This window comes from Gossypium hirsutum, chromosome A07 (assembly GCF_007990345.1).
Source record: "Gossypium hirsutum isolate 1008001.06 chromosome A07, Gossypium_hirsutum_v2.1, whole genome shotgun sequence".
Classification (NCBI taxonomy): Eukaryota; Viridiplantae; Streptophyta; class Magnoliopsida; order Malvales; family Malvaceae; genus Gossypium; species Gossypium hirsutum.
In genome coordinates this window covers 11,741,187-11,760,176 of record NC_053430.1, presented here as the reverse complement: position 1 = coordinate 11,760,176, position 18,990 = coordinate 11,741,187, and the positions used below count along the sequence as shown (strand labels likewise).

The following is an 18,990-nucleotide window of genomic DNA, read 5'->3' as shown; positions in this document are numbered from 1 at the left end:
GCTTATAACATAGTTATCAGTCCAGTATTCAGATGGCACTGTACGAGGCATTATATAGTCATAGGTGTTGTACTTCTACTTGTTGGACAGAACTTGGTGAGCGGCAAGTTCTGAGGCCGGAGTTAGTTTTTGATACTGAAGAAAAGGTAAAGTTGATTCGAGATCGGTTAAAGGAAGCATCTGATAGGCAGAAGTCATATGCAGACTTGAAACGTAAGGATATCGAGTTCTCTGTGGGGGATTATGTTTTTTTGAAAGTCTTACTGTAGAAGAAAATTTTTAGATTTGGGCGGAAATGCAAGCTTAGCCCTAGATTTATTGGGTCTTATCGAGTGTTGAAACATGTGGGACCAGTTTCCTATCAACTGGAGTTGCCTTCAAAATTTGATAAGATTCATGATGTATTTCACGTTTCTATTCTGAGGAGATACCGCTCTGATCCTACGCATGTTGTACCTGTGAAGGAGATAGAGGTTAGGCCTGATCTAACCTTCGAGGAAGAATCGCTGCAGATACTGGGTCGTGATGTTAAAGTATTAAGGAGAAAATCTGTCCTATTGGTCAAGGTGCTTTGGCGTAATCACGGTTCAGAGGAAGCCACGTAAGAGCTTGAGGAGGTGTTGCGACAACAATACCCTCACATTTTTTGACCAGGTAAATTTCAAGGCCGAAATTTATTTTAAGGGGGTAAAGTTGTAACGCCCCAAAAATAGGGGGTTTGTAATTTTATGTTATCTAACAAAATTGTATGTTTGATTGAGTGGTTAGATGATTTGGGTGAGTTAGGGAGTGTCTGAGAAGCCTGGGTTTAAGTCTTGGCTTTTGCAGAAATTTTAATTTTTGCTCTTAAGTGAATCTGGATATTGGTATATAGGGCTTATTTTTTATTACAACTGATTGATGTCACAAAAAGAGCCTGTGGCTCAATGGTAGTGGCGTGTGGAATGGTGTTCAAGGTCTGAGGTTTGAGCGTGGAGCAGCACAATTAGGGTATTTATTTTGCAGTTGGTTTCGGCCAGTGGTTGTGTTACAGTGAAATTTTGATGGAGGAGTTGTAGAGAGTGATGGGGAGTGATTCAAGGAGTAAATCAAGGAAGGATAAAGGGAGAGATTTTAGGAGAAAGTCAAGGAATTCAAATTAGGGAGAGTTGTAGCCTATTGGGGGATTTGGAGTATGCAAATTCGGCTAGGGGTCCCTTTGTGTGCATTTTTGGCAATTGGTGAGTGAATGGGTGCCAAATTTCCTCTCTGTTATTTTAGGTTTTTGTTATTTTTTGCGTTTCTGGCTTCTTTTCTCCCTAGTGCTGATTTCTCAAGTTACCTTTCATGCTCTTTCGGGATTTGATTAATGTAAGTTCTTAGTGTCGAAATCCCTATTCTCAATTTCTTTTCTTCTACTTTTTGCCGAATCACATTACTTTTCTCCTCTAACCTTTCATTTCTTTTTTTTCCATAGTGCTATCAGTTTGGCTCTCTATAGCCGAACATTTCCTATTTCATTCTTTGAGTTCTATTGATCATTTTCTTTCTTCCTCCCTTGTCTCAATCTAGGCCGAATCCATCCCCTTCTCCTTTATCTTTCACTTATTTTCTATTCTCTTCTTCTTTACTTCCTCTGACCAAATGCTATTCCCCTTGTTCCTTTCTCAAATATTCTAGTGGTGTTAGGCCGAATATTACACTCTTGTGCGCTGGAAGTGCCTTAGTCGATTAATTCTCTTTTAATCTCGGTAAGTGACTGTGCCCTTACTTCATCACTTGCCTGTACACTGTAGTCCGTTAATGGTGTTTGGGAATACAGGGTTTTGGAGAAGAAGAAATCGCCGCTAGTCTTGGGTATCAATTCAAGTGGGAAACCTCTTCTCATTCGATCAAGGTAATATATGGTGATAGGTTGGTTTTGTTATAAGTTGAGTATTGTCTTTGAAAAGTGAGTAACGTAGTATCTCGATGCTTGTAGGTTGGTGCTCAAGGGGTGTTTGTAGGCTTTCATGAAAAGGTGTGTAACCATACACCATTCTGTACTGTCGAAAGCCGAAAATGTGTGGATCCACACCCTTATGTGATTGTGAATCAGTAAAAGTCGAAAAGCCAAAATCCTGAAACTTCGACATTTGAGGCCCCATGAGCGTGCGATCGCTCATGGGGTAAATCAAGCCCACAAATCATGGGCGGTAGACAGTAAAGGCCACCACGAGCTTTTCCATAGACTTAGGCTGTTATAGGCCACGTTAGGCTGAAATGGGTTGTGTGGGCCCAATGGGCTCGTAGGCCCTATACAGATTAAATCTACGATAAGTGTTAAATATTGGACTGGGCTATGTAGGTCACATAGTCGTAATTGACTTTGGGCTAAATGGGTTACAGAAGCGTGTGGCCCAGTTGGGCCGAGTAATGGGTCTTGGGCCCATTTACATTGTTATGACCATTTAGGCTATCTGTGACGCTCGAAGTGACTATAGACCTTCAGAGAGGTCGTTATCTATGCCCAGACCCTAAAATAACCAAAATGGCCAAAATACACTTAAAAGGTAAAATTACTATTTTACCCCTAATCGGCGCAATGACCATTGTATCCCTAGTGGTAGGTTAATTGATGTGTGTATGACATTTATATGACTGGTTTTGAGTATGACATACTGCATACATGTATTATTTATGACACGACATACTGCATGAGATTGGGTTTCTGATTTGGAGGAAGTACTGTATTAGTGGCTTTGCCACGTAGTTACTGCTTTGGTGGCTTTGCCACATTTACTGTTATTAGTAGCATTGTTGCGTTACTGTTAGCAGCTTCGCTGCGACATTAGTGTATTGGCTGGGTGGGCCGATTTAATCCTCACATGGTGTGTTGGTTGGTACGGGTGGTGTGTTGGTTGGATTGGGGTGGGTTATATGACTGCAATGTATTGATACTGAATTGGGCTTAGGCCCATACTGTTACTGTATATGGCTAAGGCCCAGACTGCACTGATACTGTATAGGGCTAAGGCCCAGACTGTTACTGCATTCTGTTTATTGTCTGACTGATAAGGGATTACACACTGAGTTTTTATAAACTCACCTTTTCTTTTAACTGCGTAGGTAATCCCCAGCCTTAGACGATTTAGCACTGCGAGGGACTCGGAGGTGGCCACACGACTGTCGATTTTCTACCTTTGAGCTTATCTATCAAAATTTCATATTGGGTTTTTGGTTATGTAATAAGACCATTTGTGATTTTAACTTTAAAGGCTTTGATTTCTTACCTTAAACTGCTAGACTAGGAAAGGATGAGTTTTCAAAACAATAACTGTTTTCAAGGAAAACTCACATTTTAAACTGCAAGGTCTTTACAAGCTTCCGCGATTTTATTCAGTCTAAGGAATCAACAGAGATAAATATGGCAATCGTTTTGACAAATAGATTTCAAATAGGAACAACTTAATTTGCCGAATTATTCTCATGCAATAAAAATTAAAAGGGTTTTAACTTAATTTCGATTTAATAGGGATAAGTCCTATTTTTGAAAAATACTTCGATGTGACACATCGGATTCGGCCATAACGTTTGGGCCAGGTTCGGGGTGTTATATGGAAAGCATAATCGTAGGAGTTTCCAAGGCTTGAAAGAAAGGGTGGCTGAGTGAGTTAATAACTGGAATGTTTAAACCTTATCACAGGGAGGAAAACAAGTTTTTTTTTAAGAGTGTTTTGCAATCAATTCCCACCTATGTTATGTCATGTTTTTTGCTGCCAATTTCATTATGCAATGAGATGAAACAAATTATTAGTAGATTTTGGTGGCAGAAGTAGAAAGAAAAAAGAGGAATTCATAAGGAAAAAGAGGAATTCATTGGTGCAGTTGGAAAATACTATGCATCGGAAAAGAGGATCGGGGTATGGGGTTTCAAAAAAATTTCAAATTCAATTTAGCCCTTCTAGCAAAACAGGGACGGAGATTAATGGACTATCCCAAATCTTTGTTAGAAAGAACATTGAAAGCCAATATTTCCCAAACACAAACTTTAAGCAATTAGAGTTAAGCAATTACCATTTGAATACCTGGAGGAATGTGTGGGCAGCGAAGAAATTGTTGATGGAAGAGACGGTCTGGAGGGTTGGTAGAGGGGACAATATTTTGATATGGCAAGATGCTTGGGTTCCTAGTTTGAAAAATCACAAAATTCAAGAGCCAGTCCAAAATCATAGTATTGACAAAGTGGCATAACTAATAGACGCAAATCTAAGGCAGTGGAAGGAAGGGATTATTACCAGTTTATTTGCTCAAGGAGAGGCTGAAACAATTCTAAATATCCCTTTGGTGAGGTACCCATAATATGATTGTAGAGCATGGAGCGGTGAACCAACGGGGGGTTACATGGTGAGAAGAGGTTACAGGAGGTTAGTAAAGGAAGATTTAAGTCTAATTACAAATGCTTCAGAAATTACAGGATTTTTTTTTTACAAAAGCCTATGGCAAACAGATTTGCCTGGGAAAGTGAAAATTACAAACTGAAAAGTCTACAACAACTACATCCCTACTTTTTAATCTACATTTCAAATGGGTGAGTAATTTTGCTCTCTACCTTTAGTGCAAGAATGGCTCAGAATCTTTAGAGCACGTCTTTAGGGACTATCCTGTAATTTAAGAAATTTGATGCATGTTCAGGGAACCGATGAAGAAAAAAACAGGAATTTCCAACAGTGGTTGGAGAAAATGCTTACTAGGCTAACAAACTCACAAAAAAGACCCTTTTCTGTAGCATATGGGCTATCTGGTCCGACCAAAATAAGGCGTTGCATGAAGGACTCCATCAGACAGTACTGGAAACTATGCGGTTTATCCAAAAATACTTAGGGGAATGGGAAAGGGCTAATGCTATCTTACTTGGCCAACGAATTGAGGAGGAGTGATGGCGACCATAGGAAGGGAACACAGTTAAAATAAACTTTGATGGAGCTTTCGATAACCAGAGGCAAAAATCAGGTTCGAGTATTGTAGGTAGGGACTCAAGGGGGATTTTTCTAATGAATAATTGAGTGGCCACGCCTTTCGCGGTAGAAGCGCTGGCCTATTACAGGCTATCCAGTGGGGAATAGAAAGGGGATTCCGACAAGTAGAGATCGAATGCGACGCTCTCAGTATCATAAAAAAAGTTCAAAATAACAAGGAGGACAAATCAATGCTCAGGGCATACATTTTAGACATAAAAGAATTAAGCAAGAGTTTCGAAGATTGTTGTTTTAGAAAAGTCCCTAAACCAGGAAATGAAGCAAGGCATGCACTAGTAAAAGGACTGAAGAGACAATGAATGACTTACCTAGATAAATGGTTGTCCAGAGCAGTGTCGAAGACGATAGAATCCGATGGAAGAGGTTTGGGAGCGTTTGGTGGAGAGGGAAGCTTCGTGAACCTAAACTGGTAGAAAAGTAATGGCCATCATAAAAGAAAGTCTTAAGGAGTGGTTTAGTGACCTTTTGTTTTTAATGCAGAAGAAAGACTCGATCATTTTTGACAAAGCTAGGCTGTATGATGTTTAAAACACAATTTGATTTCTAGCTTAGGCCCAATTCTTATAAAAGTCCTAGAGTTAATGTTAAAAAATATATATACACGCATAAAACTTTAATTGTAGTTTAAATGTATATTTAAAATTTTAATTTCGATTTAATTATATATATTTAAAAAAATAAATAAATTGATTTATTTTTATATTAAATAAATATAATTATTTGTATATATAATATATAAATATAAAATAATATATCGATAATTATGTTACTAACTTATAAAAATTAAATCAAATTAAAATTTCAAATATAAAATTACTCATTAAAATAAAATTTACGTTTATTTATAAATATTAAATATTTCTTAAATATCGATAAATCTAAAATTATGGATTAGAATAAATTGATATCAATCGATACCAATTCTAATAAAATACGTTACACCACCAATCCGATATTGACTGGCTCAAACAGTTAACCCCGGGTTCTACACAGCTATGTACCTAACATGAGCCTAAAAGTAATATTATATCTCATAATTGTACCATCATCACATCATTTATGCCTTTGCCTATTCTAAAAATACACGTTTCTTTCCTCAAAACCATAATCTGTAAGAACTTTAAAATTCTAATTCATTAAGTTACTGTCTTCTTTCTTTTGGATAAATAAATGTATTGGCACATTTTAAGGTTATGAAGTATTAAAATGGTTTGCATTTCAATGTATATATATTTTTTATTATATTATATTTTGATTAATTTTAAAATTGAGTTAAATTGAATTTTAAATAAGGGAAAACATTTTTTATTTACAAAATTTAAACTTAAAACCGTATTTATTAAACATAGAATTTCTTATTATTAGATCCAATATAATATTTGATACAATCAATGATAATTATTATTTTTTGGTTGGGCAAGAAAACAATATTCATTTCATTACACATGAACAAGACATCAATACGCACCAAAGTTTCAAACAACATATAGATAATAAAACAAGACTCTTTAACTATGGGCAAAGATTATCGACAAATGAAACTCATAATCTTAAAAAATCCAAAAACCTATACATGTGGTGCAAGTAACTCATTCTTATTAAGAATATTTATTAGAGAGGATCTGGGCGGACTAATGCAGTTAAAAATAGAGATGAAGTCAGAAGTTTATTTTTAAGAAGGTCAAAATTAAATTATAAAATTTTAAAAGATTGAAAGTACAATTTTATCTTTGTATATGGTTGTTATGTTAGAATTTTAAAGGGATTAAATTAAAAAAATTATCTTTAAATGGGCAAAGTGTATTTTTACTATTAAACTTAACTTATAATTTTAAAAACTTTAACAAACTAAAATAATAATTTACTATTATGGGGCAAGCCCTTACCTACCCTCTTGATGCCTTCCTGAGTTAAAAAGCACATCCTCTGTTGAATTACCTAATAACTTAATCTGCAACTGCTTTTGCCCTCCTATTAAAACTTTCAAATAAAATCTCCCCAAGTAAAACTAAACTCATTGAATGCAGCATCACACTCAAGTTTGATCCAACCTATTTGTAGAGCTATCATTTGCCATTATTAATCTCCCTAGTAACATCCACTTTTGTCTATTCTGAGTGAAGTTATACCGACATTTCTTGCACCATTTTTTGGTATTACCAAAATATTTTTTATGATGGTTTTAAAATTTATAAAGATTATTATTATATTTTTAAATTCATAATTATTTTTTTCAATAATATTATTTTAAAATTTTGAATTTAAATTTTTTATTGAGAGTATAATATTTTTTATCACTACCCCTAATACTTATTGATAAATTCTGACTAAAAATCTTTCTAATTAACACGTATGCTTGAATTGCCCAACAAGCATGTGCAATAGTAATCAACACTTTTACATCCCATAATGCCTTGACCTCTATAATCAATGATAGTACTTAGATAGCCTAAAATGTATCCTAACATTTAAGGTAAGCTAATAAAATCCCTTTTGAGTTCATTAGAATTTCATGCAATAGCTTCAATATTTTAGGTTGGAATATTTATTATACACATTCTGGATTATAGCAAATACTATTGTAGCGGCGTAAAAATTTTGGTTTGGGTCGCTAATTGTGACAATCTAGTGAAAAAGTTTGAAAACTGAAGTTTGATTTTAAAATAAAGAGAGAGTCGCCACCGATCCTTTTCCTAGGTGTGATCGGACACCTATTAGATTCATTTTTTTTAAAACAAAAGGAGGGCTGGATTTAGGTCTACGTTAAAAGCCAGAGGAAAATTAGGGTTCGGGAGTCGGTTACGCGCGAGGAAGGTAATAGCACCCTCGCGACGCCCAAAAATTGGTATCTCATAAACACATGTTGTCTTAATTTTCAAAAATGTGAATTCAATGTAAAGTTTAGTTATGATCCAAAAAAAACGAGAAATTTTAGTTTATTCCGGTTTCTGAGAAGGGTATATCGCTTTAACACGAGTCAATTGACGTTCACCCAACGTAGCGATGAACTCGATGACTTAATGTTAAATCGATACGTTGCCTTGATTATTGAAATTAATTAGCAAAACAAGAATACGATTTTCGAAATAATGCAAAGTAAAATAATATGAAATAAAAATCAATAAATGAAAGAGCTAGGAATATATTGAAACAAATAATCGAGGTGACAATAATATTAGAAAATAATAACCGTGCATGCAAGATCAAATGCAATGTTAGCATTGAATACGAGAACGTAATAAGAATACAATGAATACACATATGAAGATAATTAAGAGTATATACGTAAAATATTTATATAAATAGTAGTAGTGTTAGAAATATACTATACGTATAGTGTTTGAAGTACATATGAGATAGTAAAAAAGTACATAACTAGCAACAATAAAATAAAATATATACATATATGTGTAAAAAATAATATTATAAAAAGGGTATGTATACATGTATAAAAAAATAAATGTATTAACAATGAATATAATAGGGGTAAGAAAACAAGTATATACACAATATATATGTAACGTGGTACTAAGGATATATATATACAATACAGTATTTAAAATGATATTTACGTAATATAAAAATATAATATTAAAAGGTATATGTACATACGTAATATATATAAATACATATATAATATAATGTTAAAATATTTACATAATATATATCATAATAATGTGGAAAACGAATATTAATAATGTTACATAAATATATACCTATATATATATTAAAGATATGATGAAAATAATAATAATAATGGTGAAAATAAATAATATAATAATAAATATAATAGTAAAAAAAAGATAATACTATATGAAATGTGTATATATATAATAACATAAATATGCTAATATGAATAATGATAATAATACTAATAATAATAATAAAATACGAAGAAGTATATATAATATAATAATATTAAAATACAATAATTAAAAGTAATATTATATATAAATATATACAATATTCACATGTAAAAGAAAAATGTATACTAATATATAGTAATAATAATAATAATATAATATTGGAAATAACAATAATCATATTAAATAAGGAAACAAAAAAGGACCAAAAATGAACTAAAAACAAAGCTTTGGAGCGAATTTAAAAAAAAATTAAAGGGGAAAGGCCCTATTTGAATGCGGGTAAAACCATGGGGTATTAAAAGTGCAAAATTTCAAACTTTCCAAAACGCTGCGCATATACGGGGGTTAAATTAAAAACTGAGCAAAATTCTGGGATCAATTCAGAAACAAACATAAACCTAATTTAAAACACCAAAAATGCGGAAGGGCCGATTGCGCAAATAGCCCTTCCACTCTTAAAAACACGCGGATCCTTGCTGGGGCGGGTCGGGTCGACTCGACCCACCCTTGAAACGGCGTCGTTTTATTGGTTAAAGGGGGGACCAAAACGCACCGTTTTGGTCCCCTAAATAAGTTAAAAAATTTTATTTTTTCATTTGAAACAGAAGAAAGAAAAAAAGGGAAGAGGAGGGAGAGAAAAGAGGGAGAGCTCCGGCCAGGGGCCGGTCACCGGACGGTCGCCGGAAGTCTGCCGGTGCCGGCGCCGGCCACCGCACGATGTGGCCGGAAAAGGTAAAAATTTACTTTTTTTTTTGCTTAATAATACATATGTTTTTATGTTTTGATATTTTTTAGTATTTTTATGTAAAAAAACAAACTCAAAACAGTAAAGAAAAAAAGAAAAAAAAGAAGTCACCTTAGGTTTTAGATTTGATTCTCTGATTTGGTGTTAGAGCCCCTGATTGTATATGTATTTTCGAATGGTTCTTGTATTCAATCTGTTAATATTGAAAGAAAATCTTTGTTTTCATAGCAAAAATCCCCCCTTTTACAAATGCTTATTTCTCAGCTTTATAGCCGACTACAAAACTAGAAAAATATTGTTTATCTTTTGTCCTATTCTGTTTGGTCTGCTTCTGTCTTTGCAGGGTATGGAGGAGCTGGTGGTGGAGGAGGAGCATGCAGCGGCAGATGGTGTCAGACGCGTGGGGGTATGGGGCTGCTATAGTGGAGCAGTGTATGGGGCTAAGTACAAGTGGGGAGGGTTGCGGCTGAGTAGGCTAAGGTTTCTGAAACCCTAAGTCTGGAGTTTGGGCTTCTGGGCCTGGGTCAAGTGTTGGGTTTTGGGTAGTTGGGCTAAGGTTTGGGCAGGGGTTTTAGTGTATTGAAATGGATCAATCGGGTTTGGGTTGTAAGAGGGGGAAATGGGCTTGGTATTAGTGGGCCAAAATTGGCCTACTACAGCTGCCCCTCTTTGCTCATTGTCGTGTAACGAGAATAGAGCAAAGACACAAAGAAAGGCCAATTTTGCCCTATCTTGCGAGACAAGATTTGATATCCTCGATCAGTTCCACTGCGACCTCAGGGAGACAAGACTTGCAACTTTTGACCGGCTCCACTATAGCTTCAGGGAGACCAAGTCTGGTGTCTTTCATCACTTCAATCTTTATTCTTACTCGGCATGTGATCTTGAGCCCAACTCATTTCTCGCAATATGAATTGACCTTTTAAAAATAGACATTAAAAACAAAAACTAAAGATATCTCAACATGTGAACTGAGGCTCAACTCACTTTTCGCAATATGAGTTGATTTTTTTTTGAAAGAAAATCAAAAGGCTTAATTGAAAATACCTCGGCGTGTGTCCTGAGGCTCAACTCACCTCTCGTAATATGAGTTGAAATTAAAACACAAAAATTAAAAATACCTCAGCGTGCCCCGAGGCTCAACTCACCTCTTGCAATATGAGCTGATTTTGGAAAAGTAGAATTTGAAAAGCATAAATTGAAAAAACGAAAAATTGAAAATACCTCAGCGTGAGAGCCGAGGCTCAACTCACCTCTCGCAATATGAGTTGATTTTTTTTTGAAAAGCAGAACTTGAAAATACCTCAACGTGTCTTGAGGCTCAACTCATTTCTCGCAATGTGAGTTAAAATTTTTTTTGAGAAGCAGGAATTGGAAAAAACATCTATTGAAAATACCTCGGCGTATGACCTGAGGCTCCATTCACCTCTAGCAATATGAATTGATTTTTGAAAACAGAAATTGAAAAACAGAAATGGAAAATACCTCAGCATGTCCTGAGGCTTAACTCACCTCTCGCAGTATGAGTTGGTTTTTGCCAAACAGTAATTGAAAATACCTCAGCGTGCCCCGAGGCTCAACTCACCTCTTGCAATATGAGTTGATTTAGAAAACAGACATAAAAATAGAGATTGAAAGTGACTCAACACGTGAGCCAAGGCTCAACTCACCTTTCGCAATATGAGTTGATTTTTTTGAAAGTAGAATTTGAAAATACCTCGGCGTGCCCCGAGGCTCAACTCACCTCTCGCAATATGAGTTGATTTTTGAAAAAACAGAAATTGAAATTACCTCAGCGTGTCCTGAAGCTCAACTCACCTCTCGCAATATGAGTTGATTTTTGAAAAACATAAATTGAACAGGAATTGAAAATACCTCAACGTGTCTTGAGGCTCAACTCACCTCTCGCAATATGAGTTGATTTTTTTGAAAAGCAGAAATTGAAAATACCTCAATGTGTCTTGAGGCTCAACTCACCTCTCGCAATATGAGTTGATTTTTTTGACAACAGAAATTGAAATTACCTCAGCGTGTCCTGAGGCTCAACTCACCTCTAGCAATATGAGTTGATTTTGAAAAAAAAATTGAAATTACCTCAGCGTGTCCTGAGGCTCAACTCATTTCTCGCAATATGAGTTGATTTTTTTTTGACAACAGAAATTGAAATTACCTCAGCGTGTCCTGAGGCTCAACTCACCTCTAGCAATATGAGTTGATTTTGAAAAACAAAAATTAAAAGGCTTAACTCATTTCTCGCATTATGAGTCAATTTAAAACATAAACTAAAAATACATCGGCGTGCCCCGAGGCTCAACTCACTTCTCGCAATATGAGTTGATTTTTTTAAAAAATTAAAAATACCTCAACGTGTCTTGAGGCTCAACTCATCTCTCCGCAATATGAGTTGATTTTCCTTGGAAATCATGAATATTAAACATCAAAATACCAAAACCAGTCCTTTGGTAGAACTCGGGTATTTTTTCCTTTGATTCAGTGCGACTCTCATTCAAGATTTCTTGCTTTACTGGATTACCTGTATATGCCATGCATGATGTCATCATGATATGCACATGTTTGTCTTAAATGCCTTTATGCCTACATGATTATGCAGTGCTCCTTAAGCATATTGGTCATATGTCATTTTCGCCATGATTGTTGAGGATCTGTGTTCATTGCTTTGATTCTCGACCTTCTCTTCAGGCCTCATACCTGTCTTCGAGTTTTACGAGTAATCGACATTTCTCAGATATCACCCTTTTGCCCTTGGTTAAACTTTGTTCTTGCTTTGAAGATCTTGCACTTATCAAATTCTTATCCGGGTAATGCTTGACATTTCTTTTGTTTAGAGTATGTCCTTTCACTATTTATCATTAAATAAACACATAATGAGATGCATGAAAATGGTCAGGTATGGACAAAAAGGATATCTCATATTCCTTTATTTCAAATGTGGCAAACAAAGAAAGTTAACCAATGAGGGTAAAAATGTCAAAAAGAAAGAAAAGGTCGTATTCAACGGATACAAATGCTCTAGATATTCAACACATGAACTCTTCCACGTTCCTCAATCAATAATCTTTTCGAGCATGGCTTCTTGCGTAGAAAATTTCGAGCTTTTAGAAGTGCTTCAAATACTGTAGTCTCACTACTTGACCTATTGTTCGACCGCCAGGTTTGTTTCATTAGGACGCCCTCTCGGGTTTTCATCCTAATCTTTTTGTACTAATCAAGACGCCTTTTTCGGGTTTTCGCCCTGATCCCTTTTTTTTTAAGATGCCCTTTTCGGGTATTCATCTTAAGCATAATATTTCTTCACCGCATCTGAATTCACCGGATTCGGTAACTCCTTCCCATCCATCTCGGTAAGGATTAAAGCTCCTCCTGAGAATGCCTTTTTTACAACGTATGGTCCTTCCCAATTTGGTGCCCATTTTCCTCGCAGGTCTTTTTGTATTGGGAGAATCTTTCTCAGAACGAGTTCTCCTTCATGGAACTCTCTTGGTCGTACCTTCTTGTCATGGGCTGCGATCATTCTCTTTTGGTACATTTGCCCATGACAAATTGCCCTTAGACGTTTTTCTTCAATGAGGTTCAACTGATCATATCGAGCTCGAACCCATTCTGCTTCTTCTAACTTTGATTCCATTAATACTCGCAGAGAGGGGATCTCAACCTCGATAGGTAGCACAGCTTCCATTCCATAGACTAGAGAGAAAGGAGTTGCTCCCGTAGATGTTCGCACAGATGTGCGATATGCAAACAAAGCAAATGGAAGTTTCTCGTGCCAATATTTATATGTCTCAGTCATTTTCCCAATGATCCTCTTAATGTTCTTGTTAGCTGCTTCAACAGCCCCGTTCATCTTTGGGCGATAGGGCGAGGAATTATGATGCTTTATTTGGAACTGCTCGCACACTTCTTTCATCATCTTATTGTTCAGATTCGTGGCATTATCTGAGATGATTATTTCAGGCAAACCATATCGGCAAATGATTTCCTTTTTCGAAAACTTGCACACTGCAGTCTTCGTCACATTGGCAAACGAAGCGGCTTCAATCCATTTTGTGAAGTAATCAATAACCACAAAAATGAATCGATGTCCATTTGAAGCTTTTGGAGAAATTGGCCCTATGACATCCATGCCCCACATAGAAAAAGGCCACGGAGAAGTCATGACATGAAGGGGTGAAGGGGCTACATGAATTTTATCGCCGTAGATTTGACATTTGTGGCATTTTCTGGCAAAATTGATGCAGTCACTTTCCATTGTCAGCCAATAATAACCGAGTCTAATGATCTTTCTGGCCATATTGAAACCATTGGCATGCGTTCCGCAAATTCCCTCATGGACCTCTTCAAGTATTTTTCTGGCTTCAATATCATCCACACATCTCAAAAGCATTTGATCCTTTCCTCTTTTATACAGGATATCCCCATCAAGAACAAATCCCGCTGCCATTCTTCTAATTGTTCTTTTATCGTTCTCATTCGCTTGTTCGGGATACCTTTGATTCTCGGTATATTCTAAGATATCATGGAACCAAGGCCGTCCGTCTACTTCTTTCTCAATGCTACAACAGTGTGCAGGGACCTCGTATATGCTCATTTTGAGGGGTATTATTTCTGCTTCTCTACTTGCTTTGAACATTGAAGCCAAAGTGGCTAGGGCATCTGCCAGTTGGTTCTCTTCTCGTGGGAAGTAATGAAAAGTTATTTCTTTGAATTCCTTGATCAATCCAGCCACTAAAACGCTGTACTTAATCAATTTTGAGTCCCTCACTTCCCATTCTCCACGGATTTGGTAAATCACTAGGGCTGAGTCCCCGTACACCTCCAAGATCTCGATGTTTTGTTCGATAGCTGCACGAAGCCCCATGATACAGGCCTCATATTCTGCGATATTATTGGTACAGAAGAAGTTCAGTCTTGTAGTGAACGGATAATGATTCCCGTCTGGTGATACCAGGATTGCTCCAATTCCATGCCCTAAAGCATTTGACGCACCATCAAAGCACATCTTCCATGACTTCTCTTTTGATGACTCGGATTCTATTTTTGTGATGCACATTAAGTCTTCGTCTGGGAAATCGAATCTTAAAGGCTCATATTCCTCTGTCGTTCGAGTTGCTAAGAAGTCAGCTATTGCGCTACCTTTTATCAACTTCTGACTTACATAGGCAATGTCATATTCCGAAAGGAGGATCTGCCATCGTGCCATTCTTCCTGATAGTGCCGGCGATTCCATCATGTATTTTATTGGGTCCAGCTTTGAAATTAGCCATGTCGTGTGATACAACATATATTGTCTAAGTCTCCGAGCTACCCAAACCAGAGCGCAACAATATTTCTCAATGGACGAATATTTTGCCTCATATTCAGTGAACTTTTTGCTGAGGTAGTAGATCGCCTTTTCTTTTCTCCCTGACTCATCATGTTGCCCCAGTACGCAACCCATTGAGTTTTCAAACACGGTCAGGTACAAAATTAAGGGTTTTCTAGGGGTCGGTGGTACTAGCACAGGAGGATTAGACAGATACCGTTTTATCTTATCGAAGGCCATTTGGCACTCCTCGTTCCATTCTCCCGGGTTATGTTTTCGAAAGAGTCGAAAAATTGGGTCGCATTGGTTGGTAAGTTGAGCAATGAATCGAGCAATGTAATTCAACCTCCCTAAAAATCCCCTGACTTCCTTTTGTGTGCGCGGGGGAGGTAATTCTTGGATGGCTTTTATTTTATCTAGATCAACTTCGATACCTCTTTCACTAACAATGAAGCCTAGCAATTTTCCCGAGGTAGCCCTGAATGTACATTTGGCTGGATTAAGCTTTAGCTGAAACTTTCTCAGCCTTTCGAACAACTTCTTGAGGTTCATTACATGTTCTTCTTCTCCTCGAGATTTAGCAATCATATCATCGACGTAGACCTCTATTTCCTTATGCATCATGTCATGGAATAATGTCACCATAGCCCTCTGATATGTTGCCCCAGCATTCTTTAACCCGAATGGCATCACCTTGTAGCAGAACGTTCCCCACATTGTTATGAAGGTAGTTTTCTCTATATCCTCAGGGGCCATCTTGATCTGATTATACCCCTAGAATCCATCCATGAAAGAAAACAATGAATGTTTTGCTGTGTTGTCCACCAACGTGTCAATATGTGGCAAGGGAAAATTATCTTTTGGGCTTGCTCGATTCAGGTCACGGTAATCCACGCACATTCGTACTTTTCCATCTTTCTTTGGTACCGGGACTATGTTAGCCACGCATTCTGGATATTTGGAGGCTTGTAGGAAGCCAGCGTCAAATTGCTTCTTGACTTCCTCTTTTATTTTCAACAGCATTTTGGGCCTCATCCGTCTTAATTTTTGCTGGATGGGCTTGCATTCTGGCTTTAATGGGAGCTTATGGACCACTAAATCTTCATCTAGCCCTGGCATGTCCTGGTATGACCACGCGAAAACATCTTTGTATTCGCGGAGTAAAGTGATCAAACTATGCCTAGTACTTTCTGAAATAGAAGTCCCAATCTTCACTTCTTGTTTCCTCTCTTCAGTGCCCAAATTTATTGTTTCCACAGATTCTTCATGAGGCAGAACCTGTTTATCTTCTTGTTCCACCATCCTTAACAATTCAGGAGACGATACATAATCTTCAGCATTTTCTTCGACTTCAAATTCTCCTAAGCAAACAGCCTTCTCAAAATTAATTTCAAGAGTCGTAACGGGCTTATTCATGTCGTCAATATCTGAGCACCTGAAAGTTGAATGGAAAAGGAAGCTATAGGGGGACATCCAAGTATTGGAAACAACAGACAAATGTTATATCATGGCAATGAGGCAAATGTAAGGATAGGCTATGAAATGAGAAAATGATTATGAAATTAGTGATAATGCAAAAAAATCGTGACAAAATGCATCTTCATTGATATTCACTTAAATGATAAAGAGCGAATGCAAGCTCCTACAAAAGAATTCCATTATATCTAAGGACATAATAGAAGGTTGATGTTTAGCATTACTCTGAAGGCTTATAAACTACAAGAAGCTCCTCAGCAATCCAATTGTTCAACATGAAACCAGGAGGGCAAGGGCGTATCCTCGAGACATCTTTACTTGCACCAGCTTCTTTGTCAATGACATTTATACTGACATTCTGAAAACTTCTTTCAATTAACCCCAGCATGTTTCGTGGATCATCTTGTCCAGGGTACATCATTCCCGCAGATGTAAATATTTTTGACAAAGGAGGGTACTCTATTGGTTCCCATTCTGGTTCTCGGCCCAAAGTTCTTGCAATTCTTCTCTCTTGATCCTTCTTCCACTGTCTTCTTCTTTGGCGCATGTCAGGCTGGAACCCCAAACCGTATCGGGCCTTGTGCTGCACTGGCTTTAAAGCCCTCACTATTCCTTGCAGATGTCTCCCTAAACCTCTTCTCGCACGAGCTCCCATTCCTACGGTCAACTTGACACCCATTTTGGTATTTCTCAATAGTTTTGGCATCGGAATTCTATTTCCCTCAGCGACGAAAGTGGCATTGATGAATTCAAAGGATCGAAAGGAACATTCCACTGCGTCCTTGCTTACTTCCAGGTATGGCGCATCAGCAGAGATAGATGCGATGATGTCTTCTTCGCCCTCGACTGTGACCAAACAGCCATCCATGATGAATTTCACTTTTTGATGGAGGGATGATGGGACTGCTCCAGCAGAATGAATCCAAGGTCTTCCCAAAAGGCAGTTATAAGAGGGTGTAATGTCCATGACTTGGAATTCGACCTTATAGATGTAGGGACCCACTTCCAAAGAGATTTCGATCTTTCTCATGACTTCGCGCCTCGTCCCGTCGAATGCCCTTACCGTGGAATGACAGGGCTTTAAGTAGGACAAATCCATCGGTATTCTGGAAAGCGTAGCCAATGGCATAACATTTAACGCTGACCCATTATCGATGAGTACGTTCGGTATTATGTAGCCCTTGCAGCGGGTCGTGATATGCAGCGCTTTCACCGAGCCTCTACCATTTGGCGGTATCTCATCATCACTAAAAGAGATGAAGTTGTCCGCATTCAGATTGTTTACCCACCTATCAAGCTTTTCGACAAATATGTTGTTGGCCACGTAAGCTTGATTTAACACCTTCAATAAAGCGTTCCGGTGTGGCTCTGAATTTAACAGTAGAGATAGAACTGAGATTCATGCTGGCTACTTGCTCAATTGTTCCACCACACTATATTCGCTGTGCTTAATAAATTTCAAGAATTCTTGAGCTTCTTCCTCATTCACAGGCTTTTTTAGTTTCTTGCACGGGTGGAATTTCTTGCTCGACTTCGACCTCGTACATCACTGCTTTCCCTTTTTACTTCGAGTCGCTACTTTTCTTTACCGGTTCAACTTCTTTAGAATAGCATCGTCCACTTCGAGTAAAATGACCTACCTCCCCAACATCTTCAGTTATGGCTTTGGACTTTTCAACTTCCGGTGTAACGATATTAACATCATATTTCCACGATACTGTTTTGTTGTCCTTATACGGGAAAGGAGATGGTACTTCAATTACCATCTGTGGTTTCAATGGCTCTCTCATCGCGTCGTAATAAATTACCAACGGTCGATCAGCACTATAAGGGGGCCCTGATGATTGGCTATCAGAGACGCATACTTCTCTTTCGTTGGCATCTTCACTCTTGTTAAGGACCTTGATCTCCTTATTATCCATCCGGTCTTGAAGTAACCTTTTAAAGTCCTCACATGACTGAATGTCATGTCCAACAATCCCATGAAAATTGCAAAAACTTTGACCTTCTTCTCCAAAAATTCTATCAGAGTGACAGAGCAATCCTTTCTTAACCAATACCTCCCAGATTTTCTGTAGAGGCGTCCTTATTTCTGATACACATCTTCTGACCTTCCATTCATCCTCTTTCCCCACTGTGCTCACATTCCCTTCGGTATGGTTAGGGAACGGGTTCCCCGTGGCGTTACTAGCACTATCAAATCGTAGGATACCCGCGTCAATGAGTCCTTGAACTCTCTTTTTGAAAGCGAGACAGTTCTCAGTAGAGTGCCCTTGGTTCCCTGCGTGGTATGCACAACTAGCGTTTGGATCGTACCACTTTGGGTATGGAGGTTTAAGGGGTGCCATGTAATGGGGAGAAATTAGCTGTTTTTCTAAAAGTTTTGGGTACAATTCCCCATACGACACAAGGATGGGGGTAAATTACGGTCTCTCGGGATTATGCATTGATTGGCTTTGGGCGGGTACCGTGTTTTGTGGGAAAGTGGTGACGGGTCTTTGTTTGTTCGTGGCGTATACGGGGCAGGACGGATGTGGTGCTTGGTAGTAAGGGGTTTGAGGGGGATAATAGGAATTCGGGGGTGGA

At 37.6% G+C, this 18,990-nt stretch overlaps 1 protein-coding gene across 4 annotated transcripts in view; it reads right to left on the bottom strand.

Annotated features, from left to right (window-relative positions):
- Positions 1 to 5,491, bottom strand: part of LOC121232114 (uncharacterized) — a 32,946-nt gene extending 27,455 nt beyond the window's left edge. For 2 of the 4 annotated variants that reach the window (XR_005930337.1, XM_041117567.1), the window contains exons 1-3: positions 5,306 to 5,491; positions 4,257 to 4,622; positions 4,047 to 4,147 (exon numbers count right to left, since the gene is read on the bottom strand). Coding sequence is in view for 2 of the 4 variants with exons in the window: in XM_041117567.1 (XP_040973501.1) it covers positions 4,047 to 4,147; positions 4,257 to 4,336 (181 nt within the window). In the remaining 2 variants the exon portion in view is untranslated. Of the gene's footprint in view, positions 1 to 4,035; positions 4,148 to 4,256; positions 4,623 to 5,305 lie in introns of all 4 variants that reach the window. The other 2 variants (XR_005930336.1, XM_041117566.1) reach the window with 2 other exon arrangements.
- Between the last annotated feature and the right edge of the window lie 13,499 nt (positions 5,492 to 18,990).